The following is a 22,299-nucleotide window of genomic DNA, read 5'->3' on the forward strand; positions in this document are numbered from 1 at the left end:
AGCCTCTGTATGTAATTTCCAGTTGTGTATTTCATGTGATCTCAATGCCCAACAATAAATCAGCTAAGGATCCCTTAAAAGAAGAGATGGGCCTAAGCCAGAAAGTTCAGATCCAGATTCAGATGTGGATGCAAACTTCCCCAAAATTCAGGTAGGTCGTATATAGTGCTCTGGTTCCACCCATCATACAGATGTATCAGAGTGGTAGAGTTCAGATCTGAATTATCTCAAAGCTCTAGAGTCAGGAATCAGTGTTTCATTTCAGTCCATTGGGTCTGAACCTCAGAGTTTGGATTCAGACCTTGATCTGAACTCCTCAGGAGCTTTCAGACCTGATGTTCTGACCCATCCGGATTTCTACGCTTTTACCAACCTTGCCTGAGTTTGGAGCCTGCAGTGACACACCAATCCAGGCAGGTTTCATGAGTTTGGGTGCAATTTTTTTGCACAGCTCTGCACAAAGGGAATATTCTTTCATTATACAGATAATTGAGATCTTAACTACCATCCTTAAAAAACAAAACAAAACACCCCACGGTGTTTATGATGTCATCAGTGAAGAAGTACCAGACACCCAGAGCAGAGTTTGTGGGATACTGTGGTCTCTGCTGTGCTGTTTAGCTGAGCAGATGTGAAGGATGTTTTGTTTAATGAGATTGGCAATATTTTTCAGTGACCTTCCTGATGTCTTACAATGAGATTAGGTCTTAAAATGTAAGAGGCCAATTATCATGGCAATAGAAATTAGTTCCCCATGCCCTTTGGTGGCATGAAGAAAGGCCCTCTACCATTTACCCACTACCCAGCAGTAACTCACAAAAACGTCAGGGGAAATTCCCTGCAGATTTTTGTTGTCCATACCGATGAGGCCTGATTTTCAGCAGTACTGAGCATCTGCAGCTGTCGCTGATTTCACTGAGAGCTGGGGGTGTGCAGAACCTCTGGAAACCAGGCCAAGGTGTTTTTTTGGCGTGGGGAGCAGGAGGGATGGGAAAGGAGGAGGAGATGGGTGTTCTGTGACCACTGGAAACAGTCTTCATAAGGCTGAGGAGGCGGGACAGCCGTTTAGGAGGCACAGCAACCTGCCGCAAGTGAAAATGGCTCACTGTCCGGAAGACAAACTGTACAGAATCAAATCTAATCATCATCATCGTCGTCGTCGTCATCGTCGTCATCATCATTGTCATCGTCGTCGTCGTCATCGTCGTCATCTTCCGTGTTTATCTTCCCAGAGAGCACATCCTCTATCCAGTCTTCCAGCTCCTCCGCTGTGGGCAGGTCATCATCATCCTTGATTTCCATCCAAACACTGTCTGCCTGAAGGAACAGATAACACAGCAAGAAATCAGAGCACCTCCCTGCTGGGGACTGGCTGGTGGTAGGATTACTTCACCTCTTCAAGGAGGGGGTAGGATTAGCTCGTTTCTCTAACTGGGTGTGGTGGGATTAGCTCATGTGTCAGGTAGGAGCTGGCAGGATTAGCCCCCCTGCTTTCTAACAGGGGGGACTCCATGCTGCTTTATTAAGGCCTGGGCTACACTTAAAATTTAGGTCAGCATAGCTACGTCACTCAAGGTTGTGACAAATCCACCCACCGTAGCTATACCAATCTGGCCCCTGGTGTAGATCCAGCGAGGGTGACAGAAGACCTAGCTACCGTCACTTGGGGTGGTGGTGATCCTACACTAACAGAAAGACCCCTTGTATCGCTGTAGGCTGGGTTATGCCGGGATAGTCCCGGTAGTGGAGACATGGCCAAAGATTGTAACAGATGTACTGCATGGAACTGATCATGTTCTTAAAGTGACTGTTAGGAACTGGGCAGGTAATAGCATGTATTTTGATCACATTTTTCTCATTATTGGACCAGCTAGCTAATTATATTAGCCAATAGTCCATAGGGACGTAGCTCCACTGGTTTTAGCCCATTTCACAATGCAGTTTCATATTCCCCTCTTTGTCTCCAACTCTCTCTGTGGATTTATTCCGCTGGACTTTCCAGACCTTGTCATCTCTACTCATCTCCCTGATCCTTCCACTCTTCTCCTGCCGGCACCCTCTCTGGCCTATCACACAGTCTGGAGGGACACTCTTGGGGGTGACAGCAGCTCTTGCCATCTGGAAGAGCCTTTTCCCATAACACCTCTTTGCCTCACTGACTCCACAGTTCATTCCAAATCTGCAGAAAACACTGCCCATCCCCCTTGTCTGTATGTCTTAAACTCTTCTCTCTCTCTCTGCTCACACCATTTAAAGCTGCAAACCACTGTGGCTTTCTGTCGATATGAAAGACACTGTACAAAATAAAGTTATGGAGTAGTGAGAGGAGGCATGGTCTAGTGGGAGGGGACTCAGGTGACCTGGGCTCTGTTCCCTGTTTAGCCATAGATTCCTTGCATGACCATGGAGTTTCCCTAGCTGTAAAGCAGGGATAATGACACTGTTCATTCATGCTTTGAAAGGCACTGGAGCAGTGAAATCTCCAAAGCAAAGTCTTTCCTTGCCTGAGGGACCTAATTTGCCTGGGGTCCCGATGTAAGCTTTGATAAAATGTCTGGCCACATTTCTGCCTCCAGGGAGGGCTTAGATCCCCAAGTATTTCCTTTATCAAACAGGAAGCTATCAAAAGAGATACAGAGCTTGATCCTGATGCCCTGCGAGTAGTCCCATTGAATGAAATGGCACTGTTTGGGTGAATGAGGGCTACTCTTGTGAGTAAAGACAGCTGAATCAGACTCATTGCTTGTGTGGAAAATATAGCCGCAGTATATTGCAATCCACAGTGGCAAGGCTTCTACACCGCCACAGTGAGAATAGGCAGTGGGGACCTGGAACCCAATGGTACTTTTATTGGCGGATTTCTAGAGACATGAGGGGAACAGAGAGGCTACTCCTTCTGAAGTTAAGGAAAATGTGTCTGTGTATTCACTGGGCCTGATTCATCACTGTGTTACTCCATTTTGTATCACTCCATCTCAGTGGATTTACATCACTGTCACACTGGAGCATTGCAGTGCGGAATCAGGCCCACCATTTTTCTTTTCTTACACTGCACCAACATGCACCTTCTTCAGAACACCCTTCTAGATAAATGGAAACCACACTTAGGAGAATGAACTAAAACTCTCATAAACCCTACGATCAACAATCTAGCCCCGTTTACAAAGAAAACGGTAGCAAAGCCATGGTCAAATGATGGGATCCACCTCTTCTGAAAGATCTCGAGATAACCTCTGGATTTGCTCAAGGTCACAGAGGAAGTAGGTGGCAGAGCCAGGAATAGACCCCCCCAAGGGTTGGATCGTTAGCTGGTGGAAATTGACATAGCCCATTGAAGTCTCTCCCTCCTCTCCTCTGAGGTCAAATTAAACATTCAGATTTTTTATTAACAAAATTTCAAACACAAAAAGGGTTGTTAAATCCAGACTCCATGTTATGGTATTTACATAGTTGAGGGAATTCTGATTTCCAAGCTGCTGTGTTTCCAGACAGCTCCTTTTTAAGGTTATGAAAGGTTACATTTCACAGAATCCAGCCATGGAAAGAAGCCTGTAAATCTGGAGTATGTGTTAGATGTTCTCAGATAATCTCGACGTTGCCGTCAGAATGAGGAAAAATGTTTTTTTTTTCTCCATTGTCTTGCCATTTGGCATGTTACGTGCATTTTATTTTCCTGACTGTTCCTTCTGGTTGGTTGTTGCTTGGAAGCAGGACTGCGTCCCTAGCCTGGCGACCAATACATATATAGGGAATTTGCAACCTGACATTAGTCCCCCACAAGCCTGGTACAACACAATGGAAACAATAGCATTTTAATGGCAAGATTTACTGCTCATAAAACCTAGGCAGGTAGCACAATGGCAAAGTCTGAGTCACCCAGGGCCTGATCCTGGGATGTGCTGAGCACCCTGGACTCCACTGTGAGTTAGGACTCAGCACCTCTCAGCAACTGCATTGGTTACATGGGTATGTTTTGAGTTGATTTGCACTCTCCATGGTAACACAATGGCATGACTTAGAAACAATTGCCAACCTGGTAGGAAAATTCCATGTGTTTGTGAAGTGCAATAGGGGCTGCTTAGCTTTTGTTATATTGTGCATGCACGTGAAACAATGTAAGATCATGTGCATGGATGGGGAGGGACTCAGGGAACCTCCCTCCCTCCTCTGGTCTAGTGCACCCTCCCCAGGGCTAGGCTCACCGTGGCTCTCGTCACTAGGAACATGAAGCGGGGAGGGCTGGTTAGTGCTGACGGCAGTACTAGAAGCCCAGGCTGTGTTTCTGGGCTGGGTGAAGCCAGAGCTGTGTCCCTTCTGCGCTGGGATGGCTGCATGGTGGAATGTATTGGATATACCTGTTGAACAGGTCTGACAAGGGCTTCCCTAGCCTAGGCACCGAGAAGAATTATGCCTTTCTTCCTCCTCTGCCCCATTGCAGCTCGAGCCGTACAGGAGCCCTCAGTGGTTTTGTGATCGAGCGGTGTAGTGGCTAGAAAAGGGCCTTTGGTTTTAGACTCCAGGGGGCGTGCAGTTGGGGAGGAGTGTCTACACTCAGAGTTTGCATAAGGCCTGGGGGAAAGTGAGGCTTAATTAAATTCCATTAAAAGAACTCAGAGAGAATATGATAGTGTGGTTATCGTCAGACAGGTGCCTATGTAAGAACGGCACCTGCTTATGGAGCCGTTCTGCTCCCTGTGCATTAAACCCAGTGCTGTGGTCTAAGTACATGAGTTCACCCTCATCTGTTTCATGGTTGCGAAGACTGATACATCCATTGACACCATGCTATTCCTGTGATCAAATTCTCCATAGTGCCACTGAACACAATGGTCTCACAGTGGGCTGGAAACGTAGAGCAAGCCCTGATATTCAATATTCTTTCCATGAAGATCTCACCATTGTCAATTTATACTGCATCCTTCTGGTTTCTTACTGTATTTTTAATCTGTGCAGCTGCTCACTGTTTGTTAGTGACCGTCTTTCCTCGCACAGTCAAACTGTGCCCTTCTTGTTTTGCCATGCAACTAGCCTCTTCCTTCTTTCAGTCCCTAAGCTATCTTTTGCTGCTCTGTTTCTCTGCTGAGACCTATAGAATTCCATGCAAATAAGACCCTACTGTGAGTGACTGACTAGGGAAGACCTTAGGGGAAGTGATGAAAACCTCATTGTACGAGTCATTTAAAATTAAACTGGATAAAGCACTGGGGAACAGTCTGAAGGGAACAATTGTGCATTGGCCAGAGGTAGCCCACAAGTGACTCAGTAGTAGAACTGAGCCCAAACCGAAACTGGATCTGAACTTTCCTGCGCTTTGAAGTGTTGAAAATCCAGATCTAAATGTAAATTTTGTGGCTTAACATTTGCTCTGCTCACCGGGGTGAAATTCTGGTTCCACTGACGTCAATGGCAAAACTTCCATTGACTTCACCAGGGCCAGGATTTTGCCTTAGGACTTGTCCTTCTTAGCATCTCAAATTCTTACTGGATTTGCTGTGTTTGTCATACTCACATCTGTGACATTTACCACCCCGATCTGTGGCTTGAATAGGTCGATCTTGAAGATCTTCTCCCAATAGGTGATGAGCTGCAGCAGGGGGGGAAAAAAAGCTAAGACAAATGTGTTTAAACAACCACTTCATATTAACACAGCCAGCTGGCTATTGAAGAACAAGCTATCCAGCAATCAGTCTAATCCTGGAAATCAGAGATGGGTTCTCTTGTGTGGCAGTGTAAAATGCTAACCAGTGGGCTGTCCCAACAGCACCCATTTAATGGTGGAAACACCAGATCAGTTTCTTCTCCAGCACTGTCATGCAGATTTGACTTTGAGGTGGATCCTTGCTGGTTAGTTCCCAATTTGCCATGCTATGTCTCAACTTCTCCCATATCTTCTCTTCTCTTCCTCTACATTCTGTGTGTTCTCTGGTAGGATGAGTGCACACACACACACACACACACACCAGCCAAGGAGGGAAATGATCCTCCGCCACTCACCAAAGGAAAGTCATCAGGGTCGATCCACACAATGCTAAGGTCAGGATTGTCGGTGTTCTCCTTGGCGACTTGCTTCAGAATCTCCAGGAACTCAAAGCCATCTGAAATGATATATGTGAACCTCCCAGTCTCTCAAACAAGCACCCCGACACACGCTCCTTGTTTTGTTGCAATGTCCAGGCTAAAGATGGCGTACAAGGCTCCTTTTTATTTAAAAAATTTCTAGCTAACCTCCATTCCTTATGATGATGGCTGCTACATGACAATGCTTTGCACTTCTCTAGCAGCCTTCCTCCAAGGATATCAAAATGAAGCGAGTGAAGGGTGGGGTTTTCACTAATGCCCGAGTGATTTAGGACCACAAATGCCACTGACTCGTGCTCTTAAATCACTAAGGCACTTTTGAAGATCTCATCCTAAGTGCTTCACCCAAGATCACACAACAAGTCAGTGGCAGAATTGGGACAAAAACCTAACGGTCCTGAATCCCGTCCTCTGCTCACTCAGCCTGTGCAGTAGGACTCTAGGAACTACCATCCCAAACTAATTAATAGTTCATGCAGAATATTATTTTATCTCCAACAGCTGCCAGAGTCAAAAGCTTCTGAGGAAGATGTAAGCCCCTCACGAATCTCCTGTCTGTGCCATGCTGACCACACAGAGGGGTACATTTCTTCCTAACCCCAGCTGGTCACAGTTTAAGCTCTGGAGCATGACGATTGATATTCTTTGCAATTTAATCCTAACTGATATAATTGCTGAGGCTATTCTTATTCTCTGGCTAAAAGTTCACACAAGCATCCTGACTCCAGATCCCTGCAGGACCTGTCTCCCTTTTCCCAGTTTGCGTGTGGGGTTCTCGCTGCTTGATGGAGGCAGGCCCTGCTGAACTGGTCTGACAGGCTTGCCAACTGCCAGACTGCATTTGCTTTGGAAACTTTCTCATGCCAGGTAAGGTATGGTAACTGAACTGCAAAGCAACAGACACACCTTCTTCTGGGCGACGCTTCCTCGTGGCTGCACTAGTGAAGGGGAGACAGACTTCCCTTTAGAATCAGCACAGATCCTGAGGTGCTCCATGCGGGGATTGGGATTGGTAAGGGATTGGGAGGGGGAGAAGGTGTCTCCAAGATGTGGAGTCAGTTTAACAGAGTGTAAGATGGTGTAACTAACACACTCCGAGGCTGGGAGGGAGGATTCTTGCAGGAAAAGCAACTTGCAAGAAGGGATGACAAGGTGTAAGTCCTTGGGGCTGAGAAGAGGGCCTATGTGTGAGGCTCATACCAGGTAACCATAATGCAAGTCAAAGATGATCCTAGCTGATCTGATAGATTTCCAGCTAGGTGTGGGGAGAGACAGGAGTTATGTGGGGGTAAGGAAGGGCCTCCTACCCGGGTCGTCTTCTTCGGCGAAGGCCACAATGTGGATTCCATCCAGGTCATCCTCCTGTGGACAAGAAAACTGTTACTGGCTGGTCAGGAGAGAGGAGGAGAGGGCATTGAGAGGTGATGGGGCAGCTTGAGTGCGGGTTGCTGTTGGAGATGAGGTCTGAATTATGATGTGACATTAGAGGGTGGGGCTTAGGTGGGTGGAGATGTGGAGGTGATAGGTACCACAAGGAAGAGTTTGGCTGGAGTTGCTGTGGAGTAACGCACAGCATTGGATGGGATCTGCTGTGAAAGAGGAGGAGGAGGCCACCACGTCAAGGGTTAGGGCTGGAAGGGGGGAAGAGAAGGAGGAGGAAGAGAGCACTTTGCAAGGCTTGGACACAGTTGCTAAGAGCGATAAGGATGGGCCTGCGGGCCTGGCAGTGGTGGAGAGGCATTGTTCCTGTAGAAGGCCTAGTGCCCCATGGCTTGCTGTGGAGAGCCAGGTGAGTACAGGGTCTTTCTACACTAGCTGGAGCCTGAACTCTCCAAAATGCTTCCCTGCTGCCAGTGTCAGTGTGCAGTGTCAGTGTGCCCTGCTGTCAGTGTGCAGGGTGATGGCCATGCCCCACCCCCACACAGACATGCCCCTTCTGGGCTGGTGCGTGATGCCAATAGCATCAGCTGGTGTTCCTCCTCTCCCAATAATGGAAGAAATGAAGTGGCTCAAATGAGTCTCTGTAAGGGGTGAAGAGCCCAAGGTTTTGGAGGGGGGTCACTGTGAGTAGTGAGGGGGCTCAGACGGGGTGGGTGAGAGGTGAGGGGGCTCAGACAGGGCAGGTGAGAGGTGAAGGAGCTCAGATGGGGTGGGTGAGAGGTAAGGGGTTCAGATGGGTGACTTTGTGAGATCTGACAGAGTTAGATGAGGCTGATGTGAGGGGCTTGGGTTATTTGCTCCATGAAAGCTGTGGGGCTGTGAGTAGGGCTTGGCTAATGACATTGGCAAAAGCCAATGTATTAGCCAGGCTGTTTATTGTGCACCTGCTATGAAAGTCGTCTCAGAATTATCCCACGGTAAAGCCTCGGTTTCTTCATCCTCTGCCGATGCCAGTTTCCATTTCAATTGATTTTAATGCAAGAAAAAATTCCCATCTAAATGCTAATTTCTTTTCCCCTTTGAGCCCAGAGGTGACAAAACCACTATCAAAAACTAAAAACAACAACAACAAAATAAAACAAGCTAAAAGATTAAGTGGAAAACATTATCTTTAAAAACAAGAGCGGGTGTCAGGCCTGTCCTAGCTTCTTTGGGGACTCCCATTTTCACAGGGACACTTAGGGCAGATTTGCTACAGAAATCAGACCACAAACAGATTGAGTAGCCTACAGTTTTGTTTTTCCTTTACATTTGCCAGCAAGATCATTGCACAACAGACTAAAAAAAAATCTACATCTCCTTAGACAAATGGAGCCAGATTCTGATCTCAGCTGCACTCGTGTAAACCTGGAGTAATTCCAGTGATGTCACTGTGACTATTCTGAATTTACACCTGGGTAACTCAGATCAGAATCGAGCTCCTCATCTCTTGTGCATAAAAATCTCCTTACCTTAATGGATGTAAACCCTGTATTTTAACACTGTGTTTACTAAGCAAACTTTCCACCACTGACAATCCATGCTTTTTTCAAGACTATTTTATGACATATTTAATATTAAATCAAAATCACTATGGGTGAAATCCTGGTTCCATTGAAGTCAATGATAAAACAAAATGACCATTAACAACACTGGAGCCAGGATTTAACCCAGTATATCAAAACCATATTTAAAAAATAAATGAAAACCCTGGGTCCAACAAGACATAAAGCCTAAACGACTCAATCTTCAAGGTTTTGTTGCATCATTTCTTTCCTTATTGTCTCAAGGACTAATCCTGCAATCAGAGGCCCGAGGTGTCTCAAGTTGGGCAGCCAAGCAGACACTGTTGTAAATGTTGGTCCTGAGCTCTTTGGAGAAATAATTGTATCTTCTTCAATGTCTGCAAAGCACCATGAGTGGAAACACAATGAATGAATAATATTAAAGTGAATTTGTCGGACTGCAGGACACAATTGGAGCTCCTGACTGGCTTTCAGTGTCACACTCATGTTTATTAGAGCTGAGTCATTTGCAGCAAATAATTCATTCTATGAATGTCCGATGAAGTGAGCTGTAGCTCATAAAAGCTTATGTTCAAATAAATTTGTTAGTCTCTAAGGTGCCACAAGTCCTCCTGTTCTTTTTGCGGATACAGACTAACACGGTTGCTACTCTGAAACCTGTCACTTTCCCCCAGTTCACAGAACACGGAATTCTTGCCTATGTTCTTACATTTCAAATTTCTGGTGAATTTCTTCAGAATCTTTTACCTGCAGTTCATTCAAACTGTACCTATTACAATCAATGTACAATTTCTTCTGTAACTCATGTGACTAATCTAACTATTTCAGCCTGAATTTCAAATGGGATATTCTGTTGTAACATTCACAATTCATGCTGTGTAAGTTCCATAAGCCATCCAGAAACAACACTATGTGGCTGAGCTATCTAATTAACCCTGTGAACACTACAGGTGAATAGATGATTCCTTACCCAAGGATGTTGAATATGAGTATATTGTAGTCACCATTATAGACTTAATATTGTTACCTCTTGAACCAGCCAGAGTGATTACTTAACACTGAACTGAGAATATCTTCTCCTCTTCTGTACCCTAGAACCAGCTGTTCCAAGATGCAATTATTTAAGGTGCTGGGAAATTGCTTCTTTAAACCTTGACCCAGAGTGCCATTTGACCAGTTTATGCAAGCAGATGGATTGTTATAGTTATTATGTTTTGATTTTCCTCGGCACTGTGCATTCAACACCATTATCCCCGATTCTGGCCCTGGATCAGCAGTCTAGCTCCAAACAGCAAAGCACTTAAGCATGTGATTTAACTTTACACACTGGAAGCTATGGATGAAGCTTTCCCTGCTGCATAATCACTCAATGTGCTTGTAAAGCTGCAGAGGCTTTGGGGGATAATGCTGCTGTCTAATCATCACAGCTTGGAGCTTTTCTGTAGCAATTCATGAGCCAGAGCAGATTTGTTTCTCATTCAAAGATTTCAAGGGACTAAAGACTTCCCTCCCTTGTGTGCTTACCCAGGTCTCAAACATGTCTTCTGGACGCAGCTTCCTCAGGGTGGCTCTGAAAAGAACAAAAGCACCTTCTCTTAGGATGCAGGCATGTTATTCATATTGCTGGTGTGAATGGAAAAGGCAATCATGAAGCAGGTACCTACCAGTGGGATTCACCTCTCTAGGCCCCTTCTGGGTGTGGACAGAAGGGTCAAATTCTGCTCTCATTTCATAGATTCATAGATACCAAGGCCAGAAGGGACTGTTGTGACCGTCTAGTCTAACCTCCTGTATAACACAGGCCATAGAACTGCCCCAAAATGATTCCCAGAGCAGATCTTTTAGAAAAACACCAATCTTGATTTAAAAATTGTCAGTGATGGAGATTCCACCATGACCCTTGGTGAATTGTTCCAATGGTTAATTACCCTCACTGTTAAAAAATTACGCCCTATTACCAGTCTGAATTTGTCTAGCTTCATTTTCCCTCCATTGGATCATGCTATTCCCTTCTCTGCCAGATTGACAGGCCCATTATTAAATATTTGTTCCCCATGTAGATACTTAAAGTCTATGATCAAATCACCCCTTAACCTTCTCTTTGGTATCATCTGCAAACTTGATAAGTATACTCTTTATGCCATTGTCTAAATCATTGACGAAGACATTGAACAGAACTGGAACCAGAACTGATCCCTGCAGGACCCCACTCATTATGCCCTTCCATCATGACTGTGAACCGCTGATAACTACTCTCTGGGAATGGTTTTCCAACAGTTATGCACCCACCTTATAGTAGCTCCATCTAGGTTGTATTTCCCTAGTTTGTTTATGAGAAGGACATGTGAGACAGTATCAAAAGCCTCACTAAAATCAAGCTATATAACATCTACTGCTTTCCCCCCCCCCATCCACAAGGCTTGTTACCCTTTCGAAGAAAGCTGTTAGGTTGGTTTGAAACAATTTGTTCTTGACAAATCCATGCTGACTGTTACTTATCACCTTATTATCTTCTAGGTGTTTGCAAATTGATTGCTTAATTATTTGCTTCATTATCTTTCCAGGTACTAACTGGTCTGTAATTCCTCAGGTTGTCCTTATTTCTCTTTTTATAGATGGGCACTATATTTGACCTTTTCCAATCCTCTGGAATTTCTCCTGTCTTCCATGACTTTTCAAAGGTAATTGCTAATGGCTCAGATATCTCCTCAGTCAACTCCTTGAGTATTCTAGGATGCAGTTCACCAGGTCCTGCTGACCTGAAGACATCTAACTATGCCTGTTGCCTGCAGCACATGGATTCACTACAGACTCTCTCTGCTATTCCTTTCCTACTCTTCTTTTGGGGTTTGAATCTCCACATCCCTGTTTCCTAGCCCACTTTCTCCTTTCTCTCACTGCTGGGGTGAAATCACAGCAGCATGCTCTGGGAGGGTGGCAAAGTTGTGATTCACCAACTCCTCACCACAGGGTGGAGTGTGTACCTAGTTAAGATGTGCTGTGAGATGGAGGAAAGCCCTTGAAGAGTCATCATAGCACATGAGAGGGAGTGGTTGCTTCTATACATTTGACAACTTTCTACAATGCCATGGCACCAATACAAAACAGTGATTCCAGGACCTGGCTAGTTCCCGAGTGGAGAACTCCCAACAACAAAATGTCTGAGGGACTTGTAGATGCTAGGTAGCAGGCACTAGTGTAACACACTCTTTCTGCATAAACATGTTGTCCTCCCACATGACCCCTCTATCCATTGCCACACTCCCTTTCTGAACTCTGTGCAACCTGCCTCTCTGTTACCAGTTGCTGACTTGACCACCGAGAAACGATCAAATGGCAGGTGGATTAGATAGAAGGAGAGGTGCATAGGAGTCGAGCAGAGAAATGGCAGGAACCTACAGAAGGCAGTAGCTGGGAGATTTAGGGAACCAGCAAAAAGGAGAAGAGGCCAGATTAGGGTACTTCTGAAGGGTTGAGAGATGGCAAACTGGGAGGAGTGAGAAATGCATCTTCAGCTGGGAGGGGGTTGTACCTCATCTGTTGGCGAGGAAGTGATATACTCCTCATCAGAGTCAACTGCTGACTTAACCTCATGTTCCATACCAGCCTGGTCATTTCCATTTCCAGCTAAATGCACCTCCCAGTTTTGTTTTACGTAGCTGTATGGCCCAGGTCCTGAAGCAGGATAGGAAGAGCTTGTCTGTTGTGAGGGGCTCAAAATGAGCTGCTAGGAACACGTCATTAGGAACTGAAGATTTTCTACATGACACAACAGGATCTTGATGGGCTGGATTTTCACAGATATATGATTTCATTAAACCTCTTTCCCCGCCCCCCGCCCTTCTTATCCTGGGTGCAGATGGCATCAGTCATCCCCCACCTCCTGCCAAACCTGCCGTATCATCTTGCAATCTGTGAGGCTCAGAGATTTTCCTTTTCATTGCTGATGGTTAGCAGCAGATGGAGAACCTCAGGGCCTGGCATTTGTCTGAGTGTTTAATCAGCCTCCTGTTCCTGCTGTTTGATGGAAAGAACGTGTTGAAAAAGACAGGAAGAGCTGAGGTCAAAGTCTCCCACATCAGTCCAAGAACAGCAGGACACTGATGACGGGGATGAGCCTACCTGATGGACTGAAGCTCCCCTCAACATTCCCGAGGAAAGTGAAACCATCTCTGAGTTCTTTGCCCACACATCCAGGGGCAATTCCCTCCTGACTCTAAACTTCATAATGAGTTTAACCACATGTGTGTGAGCAAAAATCATCAATCTAATCCCATTTACGAAATTGGTTAGTCTCTAAGGTGCCACAAGTACTCCTTTTCTTTTTGCATGTTTTCCTTGAATCCTTTCTTGATCCTTGATAGCCTATTAGATTAATTTGGATACGTATAACTGCTGGGAAAAGCAATTTATATGTGTGGGGCGATGCCCTTTCTGAACTCCATTGCACTTTATGTTTAAAGGTGCATATTCACCTTGTCCCACAGGCAGGTGCATACATAGATTTAACCCCTGAGATGGGAATAACCTCATTAGTCATATACAGAATCTTGGGCTACCAGGTTTTTTTTTTCTTCCTGCCCCATCCCTAGTCAAATATAAAGCTGGTCTGATCCCAAAAAGTATGGAGCACCCACAATTTGCATTGACTTGAGTGGAAACTTTTCCAGACCAGGCCCAATATAACCACATATGAAGTAGCTTCCTTCATCAGCCAACTCAGAACAAGCACGCCGTACAGTATTGTTCCTCTTATCCCACCTCAAAGAGTGCACTCTGGTCTTAGCGCGGTACACGTGCTGATGGGTCACTTCTAACATCAGGAGCAGAAGATAGTCAGGGGTGGGGTAGGGTTGGACTGCATTTAGTGCTGCCTTGACAGCCCTGGAGAATGAGGCCTTCTATTTCTCCACAAAGGAAGGAACTGCATGAGCAGTGCATGCTTTCCACACTCTGCTATCAGTATGTCTCAATCTGGACCTAGATCAGTGGTTCTCCACCTATTTACCACTGTGGGCTGCATAGGCAGCTCTCTATGTGTTATGTGGGCCGCATCCACACAATATATATACTACCTATACATCTACATGGGCCACAGCTGTGTGCTGATTGGGCTGCAAGTGGCCCATGGGTTGCGGGTTGAGAACCATTGACCTAGAGGGACCACCTCTGGGAAGAAGAGGGGAGTTCAGTCTCCATTCAATCCTTAGCTCAGAATGCCTGGTTGTGAGGCACTGTAACCTGTACACTAGGAATTAGGCACAGTCTCACAAAATTAATGTCACATAGGCCACTGGACAGCTAACAGATGGTAGTAACCTTCACTTACTATTGAGATGGTCTGGGCTGGCACCAGCAACCATGAGGTGACAGGCTTCCTAGGCCAGTCCCAACTGCCTGAGCCAGCCAGTCCCTGAACAGCAGGCTATGTACCTTTTGTGCTCCTTCACAAACTCAACCAGCTCCTCTTCCGTGTAAGGCTTGTCGGGGACATGAACTGGCTCATCCATGAATGGCTCGTAGAAATCCACCTCATTCAGCTTCAGAGCTAGTTTCTTTGCAACCTGTGGCAATCACAGAAGTTACAAGTGAATAGGTCTGACATACCCACCTGAGTTAGCAAATGTCTTCCCCATTGCAGAGGAGTGGTGAGTATGATGTCCTCTGAGCACACCTTGTAGTGGGCATCTGTCGCACACGTAGCTCAGTCCTTCCCTTGCCAATACTGCTTTCTACAGTAATGGCCTCAAACACTGTGTCAGAACTGGGCCCACACGTCTCGCCCTTTGGTTTTCAAATCCAAACCAGGATCTGCATCTGAATTGCAGCAATGGCCTTTATCCTTATAATACGGACAAATTAAAACCTGAAGTGTTCAAAACCCTGATCTGGAACCAAATTTTACATATGGGACCATCTCTAGATCTTAGAAGCACTATCGCAAGCTGTTGCATTTGCAGAGATGGGTACTGAATGGGTTTTTGATAAGCAGAATATTCTTTTGTGTTTTATAACCCTTTTCCCATCCACATGTCTCTAAGTGCTGTACACCCACCACTTTCTACAAACACCCACTGGGAGGCAGGTAATTTAATTATTACTACCTTCATTTTGCAGATGGAGACCTGCTGCACAGAGAGATGAAGACACTTGCCTAAATTTCATAGTGACTCATGCGCTGAGCTGCAAACAGAACACAGTAATCCTGACTCCCAGGTCTGTCTCTAGAGACTGCACTTCTCATTGCCAGCATGTGCATGGCCTGCCTATCCATGAGGAGGCAAAACTTCCATGTGCTTCTTGTCCTCTAGCTGATAAATGTTCCCCTTCTTGGGGTGGGCCTCTCCACAGTTGAGTCTGTTTTACCTGCCAACTTACGGTGTAATACTTACTGCACCTTCTTGTCTAATATTGCTCTCCATGTGTGAGGCTATTCACAGTTGCCCCAGAGTCCTGTATTACCCCTCGTCTGCCCCAGCCCATTAACTTGCTTCCCCTTTCAGCCCTTGTCCCTTTCCAAGCCTATTGCCTTCTGTCCCCGTCCCTCCTTCAGTCTCCACTCTGCGCCCATCTCGCTTCATCCCCTGTTCTGCTAGCCTGCCCCTGTACCACAACCTGTCCCTGCTAGAGAGGCACCGGGGCAGGAGTGATCCCACTCACCCACCTTCTGCTCCCTGCTACCAATGGATCCTCACTGGCTGGGAGAGGAGGAGAGACAGTCTCCCTGTCCTCAGTAAAAAGAAAAGGAGTACTTGTGGTACCTTAGAGACTAACCAAATAAATTGGTTAGTCTCTAAGGTGCCACAAGTACTCCTTTTCTTTTTGCGAATACAGACTAACACGGCTGTTACTCTGAAACCTGTCCTCAGTGACAGCCTCACAGCTGACCCCATTTAGTAGGAGGAGTCATTGCATGGGAAATGCCATTTGGTCCCTGCAGCCCTGCTGAACCGGGAAGATCATTCCAGCAGGGCTAAGGAAATGCATGACAGAGTGGGAGGGCCAGAGACATGTGTCATGTCCAATGTATGACACTTGGAAGTGCTGAACAGAGGGAAAGGGGTGAGTGGCTGCAAAGCCCCTACATTTACTGCCCCTATCACCCCAGGATACTGCTGTGTGCATGTCTGGAGTAGAAATTACTGGAGAATCAGGATGGTCTACTTTTTTCACATGCACTAGAATTAACCACCAAATTATAGCTAAAGTGTTCACTTTACACACGCAACCCAGAATCAATCCCCCCCTCCCCAGTGAGCAGGTTACACTTGTTTTATACACTCATCGAATGCCAAATTGGTTCAAGCTACATGACGTCACCGCTGTTTTCTGACTAATTTCCACCTGATGTATAATGTACACTGCTGAATTTAGGCCAGAGACTTCTAGCAGAATTGTCTCTTTGGGACAAATTCATCCCTGATCTAACCCCACTGAAGCCAACAGTCTCTGGAACCTGCTTTGTGTTTAGACAATGACCTAGATCAGAGCGGTCACTGCTTTGTTTGGCTGGGGATAGAAGCCCCTCTTGATTTCCAGTAAGAAGAGAATTTTCTTTGCCAAGGCAGAGTAATGCATCAGGACTCAGGATGAAATTTAGAGTCAGATTCTCAAAACCCTGACTGAAAACTCCCGATCTGCTGAGCTTTGGGAAAGTCCTGATCTTAACTTCACTGATTTCAGTCATTGTTAGCCTAATCCTGAACTCTAAGTTGAATGCACTTTGGCTGTGCAGAAAGGAGACTGTGAGCTCTCAGGAGGGTGTTTCCGGATGCTTACCCCTTTGTCAAAGGTGGCAAAGAATTTGATGGATGGTTGGAAGTGTTCTGCTGCTTCTTCAAATGCCTTGTAATCTGAAAGGAGAAAAGACAGAAAAGAGTGTTAAAGAAGAGATCCCAAAGGTATCTGACCCAACTGTGCTCTACACAAACCCAGTGGAACTTGTCAGTCAGGAACCTGAGGACTCAAGCTAATATGTAGCAGGGAAGGGAGGACGTTTTTGTAGCTAAGGAATAGGCCTTGAGGTCAGGAAACTGGGGTCTATTCCTGGCTCAGCTGCTGTGTGGCCTTACCCAAGTCAATTGACGGCTCTGTGCCTCAGTTTCTCCATCAATAAAATTGGGATAATGGTGCTTACCCACCCCTCAGGAAGGTTGTGAAGTTAAGGTCATTGCTGTTTGTGAAGCATTTTGAGATCCTTGGGTAGAACATTGCAGATAATAACAGTACTGAGCCTTTTTCATCTTTATTGGACTTACCAAGAAGAATTATTTAGTGCTGATTTATAGTTTGTATAAATGTTTGCAGGTTCCCAAGGTATCTTTGTAGAAGGGTAGCCCATGGAAACTACAGATCCCAGAAGGCAATGCTGCCATGCAAATACTTTTCCAAGCAGCCCTACTGGGCAAGGTAAATTTCTGGTCCCAACTCCTACCCATGACAAGAGTGCCCGCAGCCACCCTCCCACACACAAAGCTGCAGCTCGGTCTGAGAAATGTACCATCAGCTGGAAAGTCCTGTTCCGCTGAACTAGTATTAATGATTTCAGTGAGTTCCTGGATGACCATACAAGCTCCCTTAGCTCTCACTGTGGGGGTGGAGGAGAGGGTGAGTTTCCTCTATGGCTGCTGATATCAGCTCCCTGGCTGGAGTCAAGAGTAGCTTCTCACTATAGTATAAGCATTGCACAGATAGGTGCTTTGTTTTGGAGGGTTTGCATCATCCTCTGAAACATCCGCCGTGGACCATTATTAGAGACAGGATACAGGACTAGCTGGATGACTTGTGGCAGGGAGATAGGAAACCAGAGTAGATGGGCCAATGGTTTGTTCCAGAACAGCAGCGCCTACCACCCTACAGTGGGATTAGGATCTGAACACCTATACTTTTGCTATACAGTTTTTTGCTGTTTTATTTAACATGTGAATAAGCTCAAATGAAAAGAGCAGATAGAAATTTCCAGGTGCTCTCAGCCCACCTCCACCTGTTGGCAGAGATTTTGACCCTCTGTGGCACACCCTCCCCTCTTAAGATCCCTGATCAGGAATCCCCCACCTTGTTCCTAAAGCCCATCCAGACTAGAGCAAGGAACAGGTCAATCTCACGTTCAGAGTCTTCTCCTTTGAAGTAGCCAATGAGTTTGATCTCATCCTCAATGCGGTCGAAGGCCTGTAGCTCCAGCTTGCTGTTGATGATTTCCACGGGGTCCTCCAGCAACTGCCATGACAAATGTATTTGATAAGCAATCCTATGTTTGCAGCACCAGCCTCCTACAGGCTACTTTTACAGAGGGCCTAAAGGGGAGGTCTTAGCTTGCTTCCCTGCTGCCAGAACCTTACCCAACCCCCATGGCAGGTTCCCAACCCAGCGCTGAGGCAAGGAACCCAAGAGTTGAGTTGGCTGAGAGCACCCTCAAAGAGAGCTGTCAGTAAAGAAGTCTGGACCAGGGAAGTGAATGGTTGACAGACAAGAGGTGGACAGGGAGAATTTGGGACCTGGCCACAGGATGGGACATCTCCAGGGGGTTTGTATGAGGGTAGGATAGCTGGGTGAGGAATAGGTCTGCTGTGGGAAGACAGAAGGAGCAATCAGCAGCCCAAAGGATCACAGAGAACCTGGTGGGGTGGGGGAATGAGGGTTAGGAAGCAGGATGGTGGGTGCCTTGTGTTATGGGGGAGCGGGGGGGATGAGTGATCAGCAGCTGAGAGAGGCTGGGTGGGAGAGTAGCTGTTGATGAGGTTGAGTGTTGACACTTAAGATAGGCCAAGAAAGATGTTAAGGTTTGCCTGGGAGCAACACTCCCATAGTGCTTTGCAGTTAAGATAACGATATCTAACAAAGATTGGAATTTTACTGTGCAGTAACCTAACCCTTCGCTTATTTTGAATGCTATTTTTAAGATCTATTCTTACAGTATGCTGGCTGCAAGATGTGTAACGGATGAAATGATCCAAAAAAGGGCATATTCACTGAACAGCCACTAGGTGATAAGACAGTTGGAGAGTTGCAATGGAACAGGGAACCTTGGAAATAAGGTAAGGAGATGTATGTACCAGAAGGAGGAATTAGATAAAGACCAGAATGATACACAATAAGGGTAACAAGGGTGTGATTGTTCAGAGGGGAAGTAAGATCACTGGCAGACTGGATGCCAGCTGTTAGAAAGTACAGGGAAGGTCTTCCACGGTTATTGGTAATTGTATGCCTCCCTGTGTATATACTGTCCTTCTTAAATGTTTGATTAATAAATACAATCAAAACTGACTTATCAGAGGTCTGTTATTATTAAACTAATCTGAACTGGAGAGAACGCTTCTCACTAAATATATAATCACAGTTAAAATTCCTACCAATTATTGGTTATTGATTATTAATAAACTATTGATTATTGATTATCAGCATGAGGTTATTTGAGTTCCTTTAGTGCAAATGGTTGAGGTTGAAGGGGGAAGACACTGTAAACAAATGAATGATGCTGGGTGACAATGTAATTTCAAAGGCCAGTCAGAGTTAGGCCCAATGCTACCAGGGACTTCTGGAAAGTTTGGTTCTGGATCTGAATTTTATGGCTGACCCTATCTGTAAAGTGGGTTATATCAAACCTGGAGATCCAGACACCTCAGAACTTGGGGGAAGGAGGGGTTCCAGACCTGCCTGCAGCTCAAACCCAAGTCTAATGCAGATCTCAGCCTTTGATTTCTTAAGCTGCCACAGACAAGGAAAGGATTGGTCTGATGGCCGTCTCAGTGACACTGGTGTAAATCAGAAGTGACTGCACTGGAACCAATGGAGATAGACCAGTATAAAACCTGTATGAGGGAGAATTGGGCCCATTTTCTTTAGGGACAATTCTGCTCACACACTAAATATTTTCTGTCATTCTTGTCCCTTGTTTGTTTAGGATTTTCTTTATTATAAGGCACCTGTTAAAAGAAGAGAAGATCTTTGTTCGCTTTCTTTTGTCACTGCTATGTTTTATATGCACATGTCAAAATACAGCAAACAAAACATCACACTAAGCGACTTGTGCTGCATAATAAATGACACTTGGGTGTACATCATGTGTGTCTGCTACCTCCTACTAGAAACTAGATGGAAAGCCAGAACAGCTCCAGTGTTTGTTATTATAGTGCCCTCTAGTGGATGGCCGACAGAGGATATGAACCCTATAACAGCAATTGATAGTTCGTTGCCACAGAATCATTATCACACCAAAGCAGAGACCCTATCCCTACCCTGAGCCCAGCCCTGAAGCAATATCAGAAGTAGCATCCTTCTGGTGGGAAGCCAATATGCAGCATTGTTCCCTACAAGTCTGTACTGACCCAGTAACCCAGCACAATACTGACAGATGTGCCATCCTTCAGATGAGAAGCTGAGGACAAGCGGCATACACATATTGTGGGCCTTGTCTTGTCTTACTTACACTAGTGTAAATTAAAAGTAGCGTCACTATCATCCATGCAGTAAGCTGTTATAAACCACACCCTGCACCATATCTCTTGCCACCAATTTCTGGTCTCCTGTAACTTACGCTGGTTTTAGGCAGAGATGGAGTTTTTCCTGCTATTCCAGAAAACTAGCTGCCAGCCCCCATTACAGATTTATCTTTAAACAGGTGGGGATAAACAGCTGGATTTGACAGCATTTCATGAGAAAATGAGTGGTCTAGTGGTTACAGCAATATATGGGGGGACTGGAGATATGGGTTACTGATGAGCTCAGGGCTGCCATGTCATCTCTCAGTGTCCCAATCTGCAAAATGTAGATAGTAATAATCACAAGCCCTGATAAAGGCCTTGGAGCTCTTCAGATTGAAGGAGCTACATAGAGCAGGACCACATTTTTTCTCTAGAGCAAAGATCTTGTTTCCAAGCTGATGTCCCTCCTTGTAATAAAGAATAAGGGTAGAGAAATAGAGAGCATCTGTCAGACCAGTAGCATAATTTCTGTGTTTTCAGCAGGCACGAGTACCTCTTTGTGCACTGGCAGAAATAGACAACATAACCTGATAGGTCCAAGTTCTACTGACCATATTCTCCTCTCACTGACACTGGTGCAATTTCATTGTTTTCATATGTCTGATCATGTCTAGGGATGGGCAAACTGGTCAGCAAATAATTTAATCACGGAGCTATTTTTAGTACATTACCCATGAACACACTTGGATTATAACTAATTTGTTCTTTCTTCTAAATCAATGATCACTTTATTCAAATGTATTCCCATTTGCTAGTTATTCACTATTTGTGGTGTGTGACCGGTCACCTAAATCACATGGCATTGTTTCTTGCTCCCTGATTGGATGACTGAACATCTTATAAGCAGGAGGAGGAAAATCAAAGAGATTCCATGATGGCCATGTGAACACTTTGGGTGTCAGCCTTGGTGGGGAGTATTCATGAAGTTTTCAAACAAGAAAATCATATGTATGCATGTTCGCAGAAAACAGACAAGAAGGGGTTCCAAATAGGACTGAAGCTCATTTGTGGCGAATATTTGTAAAAACATTTTGGAAGTATTTGCCCAGATCTGATCTTATCTGTGCTTACGTCCAGGAGGAATTCAACCAAGACATCTGCAGCCAGTTCCCCGTCAAATTCAATCATGCGCTCCTCCTTGAAGACATAGAGGCTTCCTTCTTCATCCAAACCTGGAAGAAGGGGATGAAGAGACACAACATAGTCAGTATGCTACAAAAAGGGTTAATTGTGCATTCTGGGAAAATATGGTTAGCAGCCCAGCTGCGTGTGCCCACTTGTCAGTGAAAGTTCCCTGTGGGAAACAAATCTGATCTATCCGCTGAGAGACGTCACAACTAGGGACAGGCTGGATCTGGAACCCTGGATCAGTTTTCTCTCAAACTTTGAGAAAGTTCAGTTTCTGATTCAGATGTGAGCTTCATGACTTGGGCCTCTTTCCCTTTAAACTGCAAGAATTTTGCTAAGCAAATAATAAAAATAAATAATCTTGGGCTCTAACTGGCATTCCAAAACCAAACACCCCAGAACTTTCAGAAAATTGGTTTGGATTGAGATCTGGGATCTAGACTTCACTGTTGTGCCTGGATCCCTAGAGATGGTTGTGCCAAGTCTGTATAAAATAAGAACTGACCAATAAGCCAAAGTGAGTCTCAAACTCTCTAAGACTCACCTAGGTCTAGCATATGTTTGTGTGGCACCATGTATATAGATGGATTCCAGAGTGCTTCACAGACTAGATATAAAGATATCACCCACCCCTGAAATGCAGCAACTCCTGGGGTGGAACGCAGCAA

General features: G+C 45.4%; 1 protein-coding gene across 1 annotated transcript in view; it reads right to left on the reverse strand.

Annotated features, from left to right (window-relative positions):
- Positions 1-1,066: 1,066 nt before the first annotated feature.
- Positions 1,067-22,299, reverse strand: part of CASQ2 (calsequestrin 2) — a gene marked incomplete at its 5' end in the record, with an annotated part of 45,011 nt that continues 23,778 nt past the window's right edge. The window contains 9 exons of the mRNA XM_084618035.1: positions 1,067-1,317; positions 5,510-5,584; positions 5,995-6,095; positions 7,386-7,440; positions 10,548-10,593; positions 14,457-14,587; positions 16,803-16,876; positions 18,128-18,239; positions 21,575-21,675. Coding sequence (XP_084474161.1) covers positions 1,138-1,317; positions 5,510-5,584; positions 5,995-6,095; positions 7,386-7,440; positions 10,548-10,593; positions 14,457-14,587; positions 16,803-16,876; positions 18,128-18,239; positions 21,575-21,675 — 875 coding nt within the window. The 3' untranslated portion in view covers positions 1,067-1,137. The remainder of the gene's footprint in view (positions 1,318-5,509; positions 5,585-5,994; positions 6,096-7,385; positions 7,441-10,547; positions 10,594-14,456; positions 14,588-16,802; positions 16,877-18,127; positions 18,240-21,574; positions 21,676-22,299) is intronic.

The sequence above is a fragment of the Lepidochelys olivacea genome, assembly GCF_965140295.1.
Source record: "Lepidochelys olivacea isolate rLepOli2 genome assembly, chromosome: 1".
Lineage (NCBI taxonomy): Eukaryota > Metazoa > Chordata > Testudines > Cheloniidae > Lepidochelys > Lepidochelys olivacea.